Raw genomic sequence first — 20,157 nt, 5'->3', positions numbered from 1 at the left:
GGCACAGCCGTAAAGCTGACAGACAGCCTAAAAATGCTAACAGTTAGGTAAGAGAGGGAACATCCAGAAAGTTCAGGCACCTAAAGCATACATTTCCTTTGGAAGTCTATAGAGCGAAGGCAGGCATAAGTCTGCTAAAGTACCCCTAACATGGCACTATATATAACATTACTTTACTGAATAGAGCCATTAGAAGGAAGTTTACCATCAGTCATTTCCAACTGTATAAATTATATGTTCACTGACTGCAGTGATCATATGCAGCCCCTCCTCTTCAATCCAATGCTTGGAGAATACCCAAACACAAAGGGCTGTCAAATTGCCCAAAAGTAGGAAATTAAACATTTTTCCCAGCAGAACATTCTTAATGTGCATAAGATTCCTCCTCAATGCTCATAACCCTCATTTCCTTTCACCTCACGAAGGGAAGGCTGTCTTTCTGGGAAACAGAATACACTTCTCGAGGTGCAATTATTCACTTAAGCAATTACTTCACTTGGATCCACCCAAGCAGACTCGGATGGCAAGTGCCTTTAGTGTGCATCTTCTAGTATTGGTAGGGAAATTAAGACAAGCCAACTCTTCCTTTCTGAGGTGACAGAGGGCTGAGACACCAAGATGGGACTACACAATATTATTACTCACAGCAGTTCTGACCTTCCTCCAGAAGGCAGGGCTCCAAGCTTGCATGGAGCACTGCTGTATAGGTAGTATGCTGCCTGGGCTGGCCTATGTGGGACCAATTTGGGTGTCTCTGCACCTGCAGCTCAGTTTTCCTGACAGCTGGATAATTTCCCTGGAAATTGTTGTTTTCCGAATACATCCAAACTCAGCAAAAGGCTGGATAAGCCCAGATGAAAATTCATTATTGTCTTGAATCCCTTTGCACAAAGGGGCAAATAAAGGGATAACACAGTTTTAAAAACTGAATTAAAGGCAATGGATTCCTTGCAGACCAGGTCAGGTCCAATGGAATGATAGTAATGCATTGCCAGCGGAGAACCAGCTAGGTACTGATTTCAAAAGGGAAATTTCTGTAATTTTTAGCATGGTCTGGCTCCTGTGACTACACTGCAACCTCAAGGTTGCAAGCCACATCTCTGGGACACCTGAGGAATCAAGGTTCAGGTGAAATGCAAGCAGCATGACACTGGAGGCGTGCCTGGAAATATTACTCTACTTTCACAAACATAGAATTTCCAATAACACAGGCTTAGAAAACTCAGTTTGCTTGATGGAGCACAGAAGTACAAATAATGAAGCTGATAGTAGAAACGATAGTATTGCACTTCCATTACTTAACGTCAATGACTGGTTTAGCCAAAATGAAAAAATTGCTCTATTAAAAAAAAACCAATTAATTGCATTCCCACACAGTACACATGAAGTATGTGTGCCCAACTTGTGTTATAATAGCAATCCATCTACATTAAGTACCGTTCCCATTAACACAGCACCCATCGTAAAGGAGTGCTGCAATAAATGGAAATCCTTCCACCGAGCTCAGTGAGCCCTGGATTGCAGTCTCGGAGCTATCATTTTCTTGCTGGAGGCAATAAATCAGCCCAGAAATGATTTATCATCATTTTGAGAGTTTGTCATGGGAAGAACTTCAGCATTACAAAGAAAGAAAATTGTTCTGAGGTGCCCTACTACTCTAAGATGCTAGGTCAAATTTCCTCCACCAAGCAACCAAAATGTGTGTATTTTCTTGTTTGCTTTAGTTTTTCTTCCATGATACCTCAAATTCTGATGAGAAATAGACTGTGTCTCTCTACAATTACATGGTCCTTTACACACATTCTGGTTTTTTTGACCCGATCTCTCAGATACCTTTGTAGATTCTGAGAATTTCAGTTTTCTGTTTTATTGGATAGTGATGCGAGCTAGATGAAGTGGACTTCTTCATACAAGTCTTTTGTCCTCTCCAATTCACTCATAGCATTAGCCAGTCATTCACAGTCCTGACCTTGGATAGCTTTAAATCCTCAAGGAGCTTTGCCAAATGCTACCAGGAAAGGAACTCCTGAGACAAATTTCCTCTGCCAGACAACGATGACCACATCATCCTTCACATAGGTGTCCAGCTGCAAAACTGATGTGCTTGTTTCCTAGATGAGTGAACCCATCTGAGCAAACAGACTGTTTTACTGACAGCAACATCAAGATCAGTTTATCTGGCTGCAGAATATGCTCCTGGCCGTGCAACTACAGTTGTGAAAAAACAAGAATGTGCTAACCAGGGGGTTTAGAAATCACCTTAGTAGTTCCTGGGACACACTCTTATTGGATTTACGTTCATCAGCAAATCCAAGAAAACAATTTGATAATTTTAGCACAAAGCAGACAAAGAAGGATTTGCTAAGCCGCTTAGAGCCTCGGCTCTGAAATGTTGGAAAGGTTCAGGTTGATGTACATTTACAGAATAGGCACCGTGGATGGACTATGTCAGACATGAACCGTGTTTTGAATCTTTGAAGCCAGCTTACGATCAAGAATGTATCTCGTTCTGCAGCAAAATTTAGCAAGGGAAATATTTTATCAATCTGACAAAGGGAAGAATCAATATTGTTTCATTATATCATTATTTTAAGCATCTTCTCAACACTATTAAGACACAGGTATGTAAGATCTTTAATAATGTGAGCAGCATAACTGCACTGCGTGTATAAATTTTAAAAAAGATTAACATAAACTGACTGGCCTTTAGCTATTATTCAAATCAGTAATAAAATTATGGATAAAATTCCTTAATGAAAATAAATATATTATTTTCTTGATTTTTTTTTTCCCTAAATTTATGTATTTTAACAGATGTTTAGAAGACTCTACAGTGTTTACAATACAATTGCATAGGTAATTGCCACATGCATTTACTCAAGCTGTTGGATCTGCTACTGTAAGGGGTCTGGATTTAGGAATCCAAATGTTCCCTTTACTCCCATTTTCCTAGAATGTGATTTTGCATAATAACCATAAGGAAACAAGCAAGCACACTGTAACAGCATTACCTTAAGCTATTTTTTTTTTTTGCCATCTTGTTTTACTTTATGGATGAAAACTTAATATAAATTTTATCCAGTTGAATATGATAACAATATCATTTTTGTTATACTATACCCCTCTGATTCTCACCAAGGTCTTTCTTTACATAGCAGGTAAAAATTTCATTCCTTTCTGCATCCTGCTGTCTCAACCATGATAATCCAATTAATTGTTACTTAAGTAGGAGAACTGTTCTTGTTAATCTTTATTATGCATTTGTTCTTTCTTTATTTGCTTTCCTGAGGAGAATGAATCTTTTAGAGCTGCACTGATGCATTTCTCAGCATGAAAGTTAATACATTCAATCACATTGGTCTTAGTAGAAAATCCGTGAATTTTATGAATGCATTTAGCTTAAAATAATACTTTTTTTGTAAGCTGATACTGAATGACTATTTGTACATGAATATATGCCTTAGTTTACTAGTAAACTTGATTTATTATTTTTTAACACTGAGAGTCTTTTAATTTGTGCTATATTAAAACTGCATTGTACATTGATATCTAGCAGAAGAATATCAACAGTCTTATTGCTTTTCATTAGGGAAAAACAATAATTAAAGCCATATTAACCTTGAATCTACACAGAATGGGTATTCTACGTCTGTGTGAGCTCAGAAGAAAAAAAACACATTCAGCATCTTACAGTTGACTTCTTGACAGCCTAGACTCGTTTGGGGGTGGGGGATATAAAAATAATGTAATGTTTATTTAGCATTACATTTAAATTATTTACATTCTGGTATTTAGATAGCAAATTTTCATGTAAGTAATTATCATGATATATGTATGAATTGTGCACAAGAAAACACATTTAATCCTCACTGCTATAACAAACTTTACAACACTTTCTTGCCTTTCCTCAACTCCCACTGGCCTTTCCTAAGAAACATAGGGTATTCGGGAGCTCAAATTAGAGGATTTCAGCATTCAAACTTCAGTTATGAGTTTTCTTAATTCTAGTATTACTTTAAGGCACAAAGTTGCTCTTAACTTGAGTACAACCTCAATTACACCTTCTTTAGGGCAAAGGTAGCAGAGCTTTCAGATATATTTTGTAGGTATTACACCAGTCTGGCTATCGTCACTTATTCAGACAAGTAGCATCACTAAGGCAGTTAGCAAAGCAGGCTTGGTTTGATCTGAAGCCTAAAAAATACAGAAAACATACCTAAGGAAAAATTGTAAAATAAACATACACAAATGACTAAAATTAACTCTCATCTGCCATGCATGTCATCTGTGGAAAATTACCGAAGTTCATTGTGATATTGTCATTATAGCAGCAATGATGCCTTGAAAGACTCAACATTCACTCCTGCATGACAAATCGATACCACAGGTCAAGTACGATTAACCTAGTCCTCATGTGCATGATGAATATTGATGACAGTTAGACAGCTATGGTATCAGATGCCTTAAAAAAGCAACTCACGAATATAAAAAATGCATTATTAACAGTAATCTATTATATGCTGAACAGCAAAGCACAGAACATGCCTCAACTGCAAGCATTAGTAGTTGCAAAAAAAAAAAAAATTAAAATCAGTGTTGCCCTGTGTGCTCCTCTTCACGTATAGTTGTATGCAAATGGCTGGGAGTGAACTTTGCTAGCACCTTACCACTTCAGATGTAAAATAAAAACAGTAAAACAGATTGTACCTATATAGATTTGGATGTAAAATGATCTGAGACTCTCCTCAATTACTGTGTAAGTAACCTTAGTAGTAATTCTTCTACCTAATTCCTAAATTGTGTGCCAAAGCTGTGAGTTTCTGACCAAGGCAGCGTCTCTGGCACAAGGCAACATGCCAGAGGAGGTGATGTCTTTAATTTATCCTCTCTGACACAAAGTAATGTGCCAAAGAGGACAAATTTAAGACAGTACCTCCTTGTGCCTGTTAACAAGGTACACTGAGCACAGCATCCTCCCTCCCTCTCCCCTCCCGCAAGAGCCTTCCCAGTCAAATGTTAAACCTTAATAATTCTCCTTGGGTGAAAAATAGGCGGTCTATCAATGACAACAGATTACACAGCAAAGCGGAGCAGAACAACTGCTGGATTTATCCAAGCTTTACCTGAACATCCACAGTATGTCAAGTGGCAAATCTCAGGTTCCTACTTCACACTGGCAATTACTTGTATTAACAAACTAATTTTTTTTAAATGAAGGTTTTCAGGAAAAAAGAAACAACCCAAGAAACAAATATGTATTCTAAATGGCTGAGCCAATATGATCTTATAGCTATGGTGATATCCAGCCCTATGGATTTGTAAACAAACTACTCTCCCAGTGTGAAAAGTTGTCCTACCTATGAGAGAGCAGGGAGAACTGATGGAGGAATGGCATCCACTATAGCTTTGACCTTTAATCAGTAAGAACTTGGCTCTTCAGGTCAGAAAAAAAAGGAACAAAGAAACTTAGTGAAGGAGATTATTTTGGTGTTTATCGGTTTCCAGCTATACCTATATTTTGTCATTTCAAGGTCAAAAGAGATATCACGGCTTCTGACTTCTCCTTGGTGTGCATTAAAAAAATTGCTTGAGACATCGCATTTTCAGTGATTCCTTCTCTATAGCAGTGACATATAGAGGTCAGTTTTGAGTTATATCTGTTCTGTCCTAAAGAATTTTCCGATGCCGCCTTCTAGTAAAATATGCAAATAAAGTGGCAATTTCTGCTTTTATTACTGATGAATAATTCAACCTGGTCATAGGAGTAAATGCTATAGTTTAAAGAAAACACAGTTAAAATATTTACAGCTGTATTTCAACTATTTAGAGTTGGAATTTGGATGCCTTCAGCATTCCATAGAAGTATTATATGCAGGTCTAGAACTGAAGCCGTGGTTTGTTTTAGTCTGTAAAACTGAGGTCCACCAAAGAATATTCTAAACCAAGTAAGAATAAAACACCCCCAGCTCAGTACAGTACTACAGTGCAACTCAGAGAGAAAAAAAGTTTCACACTTTTGGAAGACACAATGAACTAACCTACCTTTTCTACTTCTTTTTTCTTACAATTTTATACAAAGATGAGACTGCTCTGGGAAATTATTAGATTACATTAATAAAATCTGTCTGTCATATCCTTTCTGACTGGCAGCAATCATTTTTGGACCTGAATGTCTGTCAATCTGCTGTCCTTGAAGGATTTTCTAGCTTCTCTTTTTATTTAAAATAACTTAAAATGAAACCAGAATAAATTCTATTATAAAGTTTCTTCATTTTTGAATATTGCCAACAGTGTAATTTGAATTAATCTATCCTAATTTAAAGCTTAGTTCTGATGACTTTCCAGATTTTCTAACTCCAGAAGCAGCTACAGTCATACCAACAGGAACACGTTTCAAGTTAGATCCCATCTGGTTTATGTAAAGCATAATTTGACCTTTAAATATTTATTAATTTCAGCCAATAACACAATCACAATATATTTTTAAGGCAATCTAACCATGATGCTGTGTGAATTTTTGTGTGTTGGTTTTTTGGGGGGACGGTTGGGTTTGGCTGGTTGGTTGTTGTTTTCTTTTTTTTTTTTTGGGGGGGGGGTGTCAGTTTGCTTAATTAAGAAGTTGATGTCACTGCTTCAGAAACACGTACTGATCTGTTTGAAATATTTTTTTCTCAGAGATGTTTTTTATAGCTACACCAACACATTTTTCCTCTGTCTCTCAAAATGGCTTAGCATGTTATATACATATAAAAAATTACCCTTCTTAACAGCATCTGCTGGTAAAGATCTTCATATTTTCCGAAGCACACAAAAGTCATGCTACTGCACTGGCTAGAGCAAAATGTTACTTTTAAATGAAGTCTTGCTAAAAATAAACCAGGTATTGATTTACAAGGGCTTATAGTAAGTGTAGCACAATGAGACATTTTTGATGGCGATATATGCAGGAACGGCAGTTGAACTGCACATACCCTATGGCTAGAAGCAAATATCACAAGCTGCTCATGACAGATTTTTAATTAACATATTTTGCCTCCTCCAAATAGAGAGGATGGTGTAAATCAAAGCACCTTCTCTGACTTAAAGGGAGTGCTGTCAATATGCTTCAGCTGAGGATCTGTCCCCTAGACCTGCATGTTGGGCTCTGGCTTTAATAAAAGTGCCGTATGCCTCAGCAAGCAGATCTAATCACACAGTCTGTCTAATTTGGCTCCACAGAGGCCTGATTTCCTTGATACACAATGGGTATACATGAATGATTCCATTTATATACTAATGAACAATAATAATGTGGGGCTACGCATGCCCAAGATGAACAGACCTACCAATGTAAAACAGGGCCTAACATCCTAAAATATATTTGTTTCACCGGAACCAAGTCAATACCCAGTGGCTAAGAACTAAGGCTTTATATCTGGACAAAGCAGCACACATAAAGCAGCACAGGCTCACACTTGGACAACAGTTTACCCACTTTCTTATGCATGCCCCTGTCCCTTTCAGACAGCACATTCCCCAGGAAGAACATTTATCAGCTCTATAAACCCCGCTTCTCACAAGCTAAATCCTCAAAGTCCCTGTGTGAAGCAGTTCACCTATTACGAAACCCTGCAGGCCTACCTGCAGCGTTCATGACATGCCACTTTGGCATCCTGCAGTATGGTCAAGGGCCATCTACATGCAGAAAGAGAGAACTCCTTCTGCATCATCAGATCTTCATGGACCCTCACTCTGTATGTCTGACACAGAAGCTCTGACTCAGAGAAGGTTGCAGCCAGCGTGCCAGGATAAGCAGAGCTGTTCTTTTGAAGCCCTTGTATCAGGCAGACCAGAAGGTAATGGAAGCAAAGAAAGAGGCCTTCTGTAACTGGTCACACTTGGAGAACTTGGGGTCTTTAATACATGGTTTCTGTTTCAGGGAAAGTTTGAGAGTGTTTGTAACAAGGACGTTCTATACTAAGTCTTGCAGGTCCGTCATGCTGTCATGTCATTCTCTGTAACCTCCACTTCAGCAGAATAAGAAGGGTGGTGCATACTGCAAAGGCACCGAGGACCATACAAATATGACCAAGTCTAGACTACAGTTTTGCCAGAATAAAGTGTAATGGGTGCTTGCTAATGCCGCAATGTCAATAAAAGAAAAGAGGGGATTAATTTAATGTAGCATCTAGGGATGTACTATACTTAAAGCAGCTTCATCCATACCTTAGGACTCTGACAACACAGGTATGCTCTCGTTTTTTGTAAAATTTCAGCTGCTGTCATCTGCTGATGTAGATGAATGTAATTGTATGAGAATTAACCCCATGACACTACTGATCTGTGCTAGAGGTTTTTGTTTGTTTGCCTTTAAGCCATGGACATTCGCATACAACTACAAGTTTATCAGTGTTGACCACTGGTCCCATAAGGATCCACAAATACAACCTTCAAGAAGAAAACAACTGAGAAGAAGAAACTAAGCAAAGGATTTCAAATGCAATCTGTCAATCTCCCATACCCCAGGCAAATTAACTACCATCTTTGCCTTTGTTTTTCTGTCTACTATGAGGGGTTAAAAATAGATGACTAAAATACTTAGATCCTTATTAAGCAGTAGAATTCAGTTTAACACGTCCTGCAGAGCTGTAACATTAGCATGTCTAATGAGATGGGCACAACACGAAACTCTAATGGCACAGTATAGAACGGATCTGGAGACAGGTACAAAAACATCCGCAGCTAATGAGGATATGTTTGCACTAACATTTTTATTCGGAGCAGAAACGAAGTTTTCTTCCACGCTCATCGTATTTAACTTCATGTTGTGGACCAATCTGAATACGTGAACTGAACTCAACTGAAGATGTGCTCCAGATGTGCACCTAAAGTGCTCTGCCTGCTAGTGAGCGGTCCATGAGACCAAACAGAACATAGTCCAAACTAAACCCCTGATATCTGGCTAGGAAATTAGACTGTCTAAGAGGCTGGCAAAATGCCCATTCTCACTAATTTTCAGCTACACTAATAACATTAAGCTAATAACTTCTGGCTCCATCCTTATTTACCAAATTTCATATACGTACCGTACTCTCTGACACTTTTATCAGCAGCTGGTGCCTACCTTCCCCAGCTTTTTGTACACCATCGCTGATCGGACACCCATTAAAAAAAATTAATCTCCTGATCTCAATGTTACATGTTCCCAACTCGGGGAACACAGTGAAGGAGTAAGAGAAACGAGACATCTCGGAAGTCAGAGCTCAGCTCTAACACTGGCACCATGAGCACTTCTGCAAGATGACAGGAGAAGAACACAACAGTGCCAGGTCAGTACGTTACATCGGTTGTGGCCTGTATTTATCTACGAAGCCAACCTGAATAGCGAGAAGCTTGAACTAAGCTAAACACAGTCCTTGCCCCAGTAACCAGCATCTGAGATAGCAACAACATGCCGAACACATCTGCATAGCAGAGTTTGGCATTTACAATATGCGATTCCAGATTTGCACAGAAAGTAGGTAGAGCAACTGGTGGGCAGTCCTCAAGATGTAAGACATCTGGCTGCATCTTCCAGAGGTTACTATAATGAGGAACCAAAATCCTTAGGAACAATAATTAACACCCTGAGGTATACAGCTCTCTTCTTTCCCTGAATATTTGCACAGGAAAACTAGCAATCCTACCAAATGATTCTTTAGAAAATAATTACCACCCATGCCAGGAACTTGCCTGAATTCAAGTTATCGGTATTCGTCCTTAAGCAAGTTCTTTAGACAGACAAGGCATTTCTGAACTAATTTAAAGCCAGGAAAGCTTGTAAATGGCGTCTTAAAAGACTTCATATGAATTCTTCTTTTTTTTTTTTTTTTTTAATTTTAAAAGATTTCACAAATAGCTAAAAGAAATAGCAGGGGGGGGAAATGAAAAAATTCAATTCCTGTAACTACTGCTTCCTCCTTTCCTCTTTTCATAGCATTACACCCTTGCAACCTTCCATTCCAGCTTTTTCTAATTTAGGCGTTAAACTTGCAACCAGCTCCCCTTGGAGTCCTGTGGAAGACTGTGTGGTTGTACACACATGGAACAGGTTGTGCAACAGGACCTCGTAGTGAGACAGTGACTCGTTTGGTGTGTGTACCATGCCCAGTGCAACCGGGTCCTGACGCTGCTCCTCTCCTTGACACGGGAGCAAGACACAGAGTAGACTAAGCAGAACTCAACGAGGTGAGGGTGAAGCGATGCTGTTCTATGGGCAGTGGTGGCAACCACAGAGGTAACACCAACAAGGGGGAGGAGAGAACCGGGATTACCTGCTGGAACCAGGATTACCTGCTGTGCCTGCTGCAGCAGCTCCATTCGCTCGTGCAAGATCTGGCTGTCAAACTCACGGCTCTGCCTCAGGATCTGCCGCCGCACCTTCTCCACTGCAGCTCGCAAATCCTCCCTCTGGGCTTCGGTCAGCGACTCGCTCGCCCGCCTTCCCGGATCCTGCTGCAGGGCATTATACAGCGTGGCTTCCAGCTCCTGGATTTTCTAATGCAACCCAAATCACATACAGACAAGGCTGCCGTTTGAATCCAGCAAGCAAACGACCCACCAACAGCTAGAGGAGAAGGCTAGCAAGCGAAGCCTTAGGCAGGAGGAAGGACGGACACAGACAGGTAGACAGAAAGCAGCAGTCGTGAGCAGTGAGGAGCATTCCACACAGAGTGCACATAGTCCCCTGGCACTGATTTACACCCAGGCAATGCTTCCCATTCTAGTAAATGATTGATTTCCTCTACTTAAGAAAGATTCAGATGATAGGTCTGTGCTCAACGCGTAACAAAACCCCCGTCTCTAATGCTGAACATTAGAAAATTAATGAAAACAAACAGATTCCCTTCAACTGCAACTGAATTGTTACGCCATCCTATAAAATAAAAAGCCCACAGAGAGAACTCTGAACAACAGAAATCTTACTGTCTCCCTCTCTCTGGCCCTACTGTCCTGCCATCCATCGCTCAAAGTCTATGTCGCTGGCTTAGTCCCAAGTTGCCACAAGCAATGAAGAGAGGAACGCTTGTATACTTGCATACACTAATCCTTCACCAGTCTTTTGCCATTTGTCAGAGTCCTAACCAGATTCTCATGCACTGACCAAAACTGCAGTACTTTTGCAAAGCAGAGAGCACAGGAGAACTTTACATTCATACAGAGAACTGTATTCCCAAGAGTAAAGAAAGGCAGGAATCATGGCAGCGTTTCCCTGATTACGGGGGTTAGTACGATCCTATTATAAAACCAGCATCCAGACTGAAAATATTTCCATCAAGAGCATCTGACAACATCCCTTTAGCCCTCATAACACCTTTGTGAGGTAGGTAATTCAATCCATATTAGTGATGCATAAACAGCTGCACAGAGAGGTTAAATGGCTTGCCCAAGGTCACAGTGCTAGAAGTAGAGCCTCCTTCCTTTTGTCTCTTATCTGCTCTGAGCACTAGACCTTACTTCTTTTCTGAAAATATTTTCCACATTTTCCACAAGAAACATTACAATGCCTAAATAATCCTTCAGGCCACTATATTTTGATTCCCTGAAGTCTCACTATTGACAAAGCTGGGTGTGCAGTTTTACCAATTCTTAGATAATTCCTAACTGTTGCTTAGCCTGAGAGAAGGTAAGGTTGCAGCTTCCCTTTGGAAAACTAGGAAAGGTAAGGTTGGATAGGACAACACAGGAAGGAATCGCATAGGAAGTACAGACATTCCCAACTTGGGATAGGTTAGCAGCAGTAATATTTACAAATGCTTAGGAAAAAGCAAAAGTGGAAAAGTTCTAAAGTAATTTCTGGTGTATTTTACCAGAGATAATTTTGTGCACATGTAGACTAGCTCTTCCCATTCCAGATGTACTAACAAGATGTTCACATATTTTAGAATAAAAAAAATGCAATGCAAAATCATTACACTTCTAAATAGTAGCATCCATTTCCTAGGTCTCTGTTTAAGTAGTATTTGATTTCCTAGCCTGGCAGAAAAATAAATCAATTAAAAAAGAACCCTATATATAATTAAAAGAAAAAAATAACAAAACACCCTGTATTTTATAAAACTTGTTCAAACATGAAAATTTAATGACTGATCTTTTCCTACCATGTATGCCTGGTCCAGAGCTTGCTTCCTGTAGTCGAGTTCTTCCTCTAAATAACCCTTCTGTTTACTGAACAGGTCCTGAACAATAATAAAAACAAGGGAGTGTTTGTTCTTTATACTAATTCATGAAGAACCATAAATGCCATCATTTTTATGTGAGCTTTCCTCTTGAAAGCAAAGAATATCTATAGCCAATGACCGCATTCATCCTATGGATATTTGGAATAGCAAATTTACAATATTAGCACTTGAAATACACGTATCATATTGACGAGTTGTACCTATAAAGTAGAGACCTCTACACCAGTGTACAACCTGCCTTGACCTGACAGAAGTGCTCACAAAGTCTGAAAGGTGAACGGGAACGTGCATGCATGTGGTCCAATTGTTGCTACCTGCCCAGGACAGGCCAAGGGAGGAAAGAGAGAAACACGCATGAGGGCACTTTACTGCTTCACTGAAAATATCCAGTGCTCGCCCTTAAGGAAATCACAGGGGAAACCGTAATCTATATTGTCTGCATTAGTGAAGCAGAAGTAAAAGCTCAGTTCTCAACTTGGAAAGGTAGGAAGCCAATTTGAAATGGGTAAAGTGAGGCCCAGAGAGGTTAAGTGACTTTAGCTGAAGAAGTTTTCAACATACCTAGGATTTACAGGGATTTTTTGCTTTTGTTTTTAAAAATCAAACTCAACGACTTCCACAGTTTTTTATGCACACATATATATATACACACACGTTTGTGTGTGTGTGTGTCTATATATACATATATATAAAAACATGGGCTGGGATTTCAGTGGAACTCAGTATCCAAAAGCATAATGTTGCAAGAAAGAGGTGGGCGTTTGAATGGTTGCCTGAATAGGCAAATGAGACCTGACTGGTGACCGTGCTCTTGCAAAACATGCCTTCAGAGTAGTAAGTGGAACATAAAATAGTTACTTGATTTTACCAACTTTTCTTTCAAGGCAGGTTTTCATGCTCAAAAAAATTAGTAGTCGTTCAGAAAGCAGAGAAGCCCTTTGATTGAATTTAATATGTTGAATAGAAAAAAGAACGTTGGAAAAAACTCATGCATTTCCCAACATATAGAATAAATGCCAAATTAAATACATAGGGTTCTTAAGATGATTGATTGTAGTTTTTATTAACAGTATAAAGAAAAAAAAAATCACATGTTGCTGGTCTGGTTAGTTTTATTGGATATGGGATTGCCCCAAAGTCACTTATTTGGCCAAATTTTACCTGCAGACGTATATGTGGACTCCTGACAGTTTTTCTGTCAGCTGTGTAGCACTGGCATAGAATTTGCCTAAGCATGAAGCATGATGATGAATTCTCACTCCAAACATCTGGTTTAAAACAAATCCATACCAATCAGCAAATTAATGCTTGGGAGGGGCTCAGAGCATAAAATGACTACAGATGACCTCACACTTGTTAAGAACAGCTCATAATTGGCAATAGCAGCAACATACAAGACCAGCAATTAGAAGATCCAGAGGAATAAGTTGCTGTTTGTTCTCTGTATAAGAACTATAATATCTGTTATTCAGGGTTTTTTGCAAACTTGGAGTTTTTTTAATTACCTATGAATTAATATCGAAAGTAGAACCAAAGTTTAAGTCAGACTTTGATCTTGGGGCTGGAATTCACCTAACACAGATGGGCATCTATTGCTATTATAGACATTTTAGGGCATGCTACTTCAGCTGCTGGTCCAGAAGAGCAGGGGTCTCCAACAGGTCCTGCAGGACATATTTCTCGGCCCCTTGTGGACATCTTCAGAACTCTTAAGAATGTAATATGGCATTAGACACCATTTTTATGCAAGTGAATCCCATCTTGACTACCTAGGTGGCATTATTTTCTTATGTAGACTACAGAAACAACTACATGGCTGTTGTACAAGATGCAATACCACTGTGAGCTGTGTTACACAAAGCAAAGGACAGGCCTGGTCCTAACATGGTTACAAGTGACTGACATGAAAGAAGTAGGCTGACTTGCCCAAGACTATAGAGAGTCAGAGCTACCAAAAAGTCCCACAATAGCAACGCAGCTGGCCCTGATCATGTTGCTTCTCCAAAAGCTACTGTAAAAGCTGGCCACAAAATGCCAGAGGGAGGGAAACAAGAATAGGATCTCAAACTCTTCATGTGGGTTCCAAGGACAACTAAGCCAGTGCTCAGCCCTTCTGAAAGTGCCACAATACAATAGTATTTGTATAGAGTCAATCATTGGCAATGCAGACTCTCAGATTGCTATGCTAAACAAATAAACACAGGGCTATCCAGAGTAAGACGTGAAAAGATCACAGATAATAAGTGGGAAGATAATAAACCAAGTTAGAAAAAACCCTATCGCTTGCCAAATCCTTTTATAAAAGAATCTAGTATTTGTGGGCACTTTGCCTCTCCAAAACCTTTGCATTTTACCTTAACAAAAGTTAAAAATAAAGAAATACTAAATGTGGAAAGGATCATACCTATGTTAAAGAATAACCAGTGTGATAGGCTACAACCAACAGAGAACACAGTCTGAGCACTCCTTTTTTTGATTTTGGCCCAAACACACACTTCTTCAGTGGCCCTGGGCAAATCACTTAACCTCCCTGTCTCCGTTTCCCATTCTTTAAGGTGAATGTAATGCTGATTACTTATCTACCTGTAAAAGGTGTGGCGAGGATTAATCAGTGTTTGTAAAACCATTTGAAGATGGGAAGCCCAGCATGCATGGTAAACCAATAAACCAAACGCTCATTCCAAAACTCTTTCTTCAACATATGGAAAAATAAAGTCAGTATGGCACTGAGTTTGTTACACAAGACAGAACTGCTTTTGGGAAAACATTCTGCCTTTAAGCATGAAGACCTCGGGGCAAGAAAGGTCATCTGGAGTAAGAGGTCTTTACAAGTTGTCCAGAAGGTGAATACCAGAGAACAAAGGAATATCCTTGACAATTCTACTAACATGACCCCAAGATTAAAAAGGAGATGCTGTTGCCAGACAAATTAATACACAGAGAAAGCACAAAGACAATTTCACACTGTTTGGTTCATATGCTCTGTAAAGTTATGACTTTATGTCCTAATTTGAATATATTTTGCTATTTTTGTTCTATATACCTTTGACAGTAGCCTCCCACCCCAAAGAATACAAACAATAAATTGTTCTAGAAACCTACCATGGAGAAATTACCTAAGCAGAGAAAAGCAACAAATCAACCTGTGATGAAGTTTATACACATTGCCTTGAGATGAGTTTTTGCTAGATGAATTACATTTGTAGTTATCATTCCTTACCTTTTCATTCTCCAGGTCTAACATCTTCTGTGTCAGTGCAGCTTCTGTCCCCTCTATCTGTTTCAACCACTATGTGAACATAGCAGTGTGAAGAGGAAAAAATAAAAAATGAAAAAAACAGACCTTCTGAAAAAATTTGCACCAAACATTTTGCAAGTTTGTTGCCAACACTCCCAGGCACGTGCTTCCCCCTTGTCACCTATTCACTTTGAAGTTAGGCATGAACAAACAGGTAGTGAAAACACAGGCAGAACGGAGGACTGTAGAAACATACTAAAGACTAACACGTGGAGGCTGTTTTTCTACGATAAATTAAAGGGTTTTCCCTTTAATTCCCTTCCCTTCCCTGCAAAGTTCAAGATACAAAATAAACTTGGGTGAAGAATGCAAAATCAGCCTGATTGTTTCCGACTTGATATACCCAACGCCTGTTGGCCTGATTTGCAAAACCATTACATGATTCCAGGGCACCAGTCCTGCATTTTTCCAGAAGGCAATTTAAACAAAAGCCACTGTGGCAAACTTGATCCTGTATTTTGTGCAGTTTGCTGCACCCTTTGTGGGAAGAGACTCACTTCTAAAACATCAGTAATGTAAAGGGAACAATAAAATCGACAGAGATGGATGTTCATGCAGTTGCCACCGTGAATCCCTTACCATTCTGGTGATAAACAGATCAAACAGAATTAAGAAGAATGACCATTGCATTCCAAAGGTAAAATTACATATCATAATATTTAAATGCATCGATAAGAAGGTTCTTGCTTAATTACTAAGTGTCACCAGGACTATATTTATAGTCAGCATTTAAGAATGGATGGAAATGCTCAGTTCTGAACTGTTTTGTTTCATTTCCTTATTGGTCTACAATAAGGATCAATGACTAACTTACAGAGAGTATAGTTTGGACTTATACTTCTTTTTGTAGTCACAGATCCCATTAAGACCAACTGTAGCTTTGCCACTGAGAACTATCACTTTCCTCAAACGATTTGCTTACTAACTCTGGATTACCCCCGTTTAATTATTTTGGTAAGCATTACACATTGAATTTTAAAATGTAGGGGTTTGGTGAGTTCATTTGGGCTCAGACTCAAAGGAATTAATGACATACCCATTTTTTCCCAAAGATTTAGATAGGAAATCTGCAAACATAAGTTTACAAATAAGCAAAATGTGAATTAATTAATTCATCCTTTTGGACCTTCCGCTATTTAAGAGACTGTTGGATAAAAATGGAAACTTGTTTTATCTACTTTGTGCAGAGCTGAAAAAAGTGAACAGGAACACCGTATTCCCCAGTGATTCTATTCATATCATCTTTGCTTTCCTCATTTTGAAGGTGGCAGACTGAAGATATTCCTTAGGAAAGCCTCACTGCTGATGAAGGTTTCGGCAAGACAGTGAGCATTCTGAATCCTTGAGATCAATAGAAATGGGACGTCCTCAGCAGCTCTCACAGCTACCCTCAATATTTGCAAATGAGGGTTATTTGCAAAAATTAGAGGTCTAATTTTTTTGGAGGTATGAATGATATGCCAAACTAAATGTTGATTCTGATCTTTCTATGTCTGTAAGCCTTTCTGGAACCAAGCGGCACAGAAGAGACAACCAGGTATTTAGGAGTTGTAATCAGCTGTAGCATTCAAAATAAGCTTCTGAAATTGTGCCAGCAGAACCCAGAAACTTTCCTTGCCTGGCAGCTTGATTTCCAAAAGATCACTTCTAGTGGCTGAATATAAAAATTTGATCTGAATAAACATTGAGTGTGATTAATTAGCACATGTGAATATAACTAGCACATCTATGTCTGTAGTACCATTTCTCTACCAAATGGTCCCATTACGAGATGATGATATGTGATAGTTTCTTGTAATTAAGGAACTATAGGAATGCACATGGGAAGCTATCTAGCCCATATTTAGAGGGACATCTGAGATGATTACACTACACTGGAGAAGGCAGTGGATTTGCTTTAAATTTCCTTTAAACTAAATTCAGTATATGCACCCAATAGAACTTATGTTAAAACTATCACCCAGTCTTACTTATCACATTTCGTCTGAATTTTCTGTGCTGTAAAACACAATATTATGAAAGGTGGTATCTTTTTTGTTTTGTTAAGGACAGCACAAGACTATTTTCTGCTATTTCTTTTTCTTAGTAAACTTTGGACATGGATAGTGCCTTCTGTTATGGAGAAAATCAGAGTAACTTGATTAGCCTGTACCTCAAATGTGCACTATGAAAAAGACGAAAAGGTTTCATGCTTCTCAGAGTACCCTCTTGATTCAATTTGCTACCATCTTGTACTTACTAGGTAACTGTGAGGCACTTCACTAAAATGACATAAAATGGATAGAGTCCATAGATAACGTGAACTATTTTCATCTCATTCTTTAAATGCAGTCTATTTACCTACAGAAGATAAAACCGAAATCTCCATCTTTCTGATGGAGTGTTCAATTTCTGTAATAACCAGACCATATGATTAGACCACAAAGGAAAAAAAAAAAAAGTTAAGGAAAACTAGGAACTGGAAAATAATATGTCAAATGAAATTATAGACCACCTTTAGCATAAACAAATAAAGTATCCATTGTAACTCTATGTTTCTATTCATTTAAGGAACTATTCCAGTTGATACAACTTCAAAACATTTATTGTTGTGATCCATTGCTAATGGAAATAACTTATTTTGCACCACTCTGACACCAATTAAATAAACTCACTAATTCCAGTGGCACTTTTTGCACAAGCACTAATTTACTTCAAGAAAAATAATCCAGTCCAGTCCCTAAAATTTGTCCAGTTTTGCTCTTTATCTTAGCCTTGTGTACTGGGGTTCTTCCACTTCCATTATTGGATGTAAAGATCATCCCCTCCCCTTTTTAATGTTATAATGCAATGAAAAACATAGATATTTTAGTGCTTTTCCTCAATTTTATTTTACTTATAGCAATTACTCACTTAAATCAATGATTATTAAATTACCTAATTTAGATTATCTACATTAAGATATTTAGATAAGTAGATTACCAAAATTGTACCAATTAAAGCAATTATTACAAAATGCTCAAATTTTAATTTTAAAGTTCTGACTCTGAACTTCAAAAATGCATCGAGGAAAAATTTACTAGAAACCTATGAAAAGGATGGACAAAGCTTCTTCAGAGAAAAAGGCAAGTCTTAATGCTAAATGTCATCTTTATTCATATACAGATCATATTCTCTCTGTAATTGGAGAAGTAAAGAACTAGTCATGCAGAACTGAGTGACCTGACTGATTACCTATCTTGTGCAAACTACTTTTTTGCTATCTGTGCCCAGTAATTTATGGAGGAAAGGACCACAGACCACTCGGAGCTTTTTCAGTCACACACAGAAGCGGGCCCAAAATGGAAGATGGTGGGACAACCTACAGAGGACTTCACAGCACCCTGTTCCCAGAGAGCAGAGAACATTGGCGCATCTGAGAATGAAGTCTTTCTTCTTAAGTGGCTTCTTAGTACTTTATATATCTCCAAAATATCCCCCAAATATGTTTTTATTTTTAAATTGGGTTTATTTTGTAAATTTGATTTTACCTCAAGACACCACAATCCAAACAGTCATGTAAGGATGAATACATGCTCCAAATCCAGACAAAGAAACATTTTTAACAGAAAAGCCATGCTTCCCTGGCAAAGTTATGTGATCTCTTACAAGACACGGTCAGCCTTTAGGCAGAGAAAAATCTTTACTGAATTCTACCTTTTCACAGAGGGAAAGCACAGTCCCAGCTTGGATTATTGCAACCTGTTCTTCATTTCTCAAATTCTAAAATACAAAAAGAGGCATTTCAAATTGGATTGGAAATCCATCCTTCAATGCAAGCAATAAATTTTAACTTTACTTTAAAGAATAAATCAGCTATAACATTTAGCACTCTATAAACACAACCGAAAAGGATCCCATGATTGAAAGTATTAAAAGCTAGACCTAGGGCACTTAGTCTCCACTCTATTTCAGTGCACCACTCCCACAATGCTTTTGCAACAGTTCATCATTCAATGAAAATTAGGTGGTTTCTGTCAGGGATTTTGGAATTTTATTTTCCTTTTCTAGACAAAAAAATGCCAGTTCACTGGACTATAGCCCTGCAGCAAGTGAATCTTCCTCAAACGCATTTCAGAGCTAGACTTCCCATTAACAAAAATAATGCAAAGAAAGAGCATCAGAACTTTCAACACTAAAAACTAAATCTAGAGCTTAAAACTAGTATTATAAAGACTGCAAACTGTTAAAGCTACCCTTAAAGTGGACCCAGCTCCATGGATGTTTGTGCCCAAACTGCATGACCAAGATTTTATACGGTATTTGGCAATACAGGGGAAGAAGGGGAACCAGTAATCCTTGCCCTTTCTCACAGTAAAGTCACTCCTGGCAGAGGCATCCTTCACAGTAGCAGGTGCTACTATTACTACTCAAGAGAAAAAATTCAGGAATAACTTAGCTCCGACTTCCCTATTTTCCTCCCCTATCCTGTTTTATATCTTTTCCCTCTGCCTACTACAGTGCTATGTCACTTTTCCTATGTCATTCAGCCTATCTTGAGAAATTACACTTCTCATGAGCATCAGGTTAACTGAAATATTTTAAGTTCATAAAAGTCTTACCTAACCATTCATATTGTTCATACAAATATAGGTATATAAAAATCACTCTCTGCATTTTCTTGAATGTTTTTTCCTGCTG

General features: G+C 38.5%; 1 protein-coding gene across 8 annotated transcripts in view; it reads right to left on the bottom strand.

Annotated features, from left to right (window-relative positions):
- Positions 1-20,157, bottom strand: part of JAKMIP1 (janus kinase and microtubule interacting protein 1) — a 157,011-nt gene that overhangs the window by 9,476 nt on the left and 127,378 nt on the right. For 5 of the 8 annotated variants that reach the window (XM_063335447.1, XM_063335448.1, XM_063335449.1 and 2 more), the window contains 4 exons: positions 19,174-19,239; positions 15,421-15,489; positions 12,120-12,197; positions 10,003-10,515 (listed from right to left, as the gene is read on the bottom strand). In XM_063335447.1, the coding sequence (XP_063191517.1) occupies positions 10,003-10,515; positions 12,120-12,197; positions 15,421-15,489; positions 19,174-19,239 (726 nt within the window). Of the gene's footprint in view, positions 1-10,002; positions 10,516-12,119; positions 12,198-15,420; positions 15,490-19,173; positions 19,240-20,157 lie in introns of those variants that run through there. The other 3 variants (XM_063335453.1, XM_063335452.1, XM_063335451.1) reach the window with 1 other exon arrangement.

Source organism: Chroicocephalus ridibundus, chromosome 5 (assembly GCF_963924245.1).
Source record: "Chroicocephalus ridibundus chromosome 5, bChrRid1.1, whole genome shotgun sequence".
Taxonomy (NCBI): Eukaryota; Metazoa; Chordata; class Aves; order Charadriiformes; family Laridae; genus Chroicocephalus; species Chroicocephalus ridibundus.
Note: the sequence above shows the minus strand (reverse complement) of the source record. Positions and strands in the feature narration are given on the sequence as shown.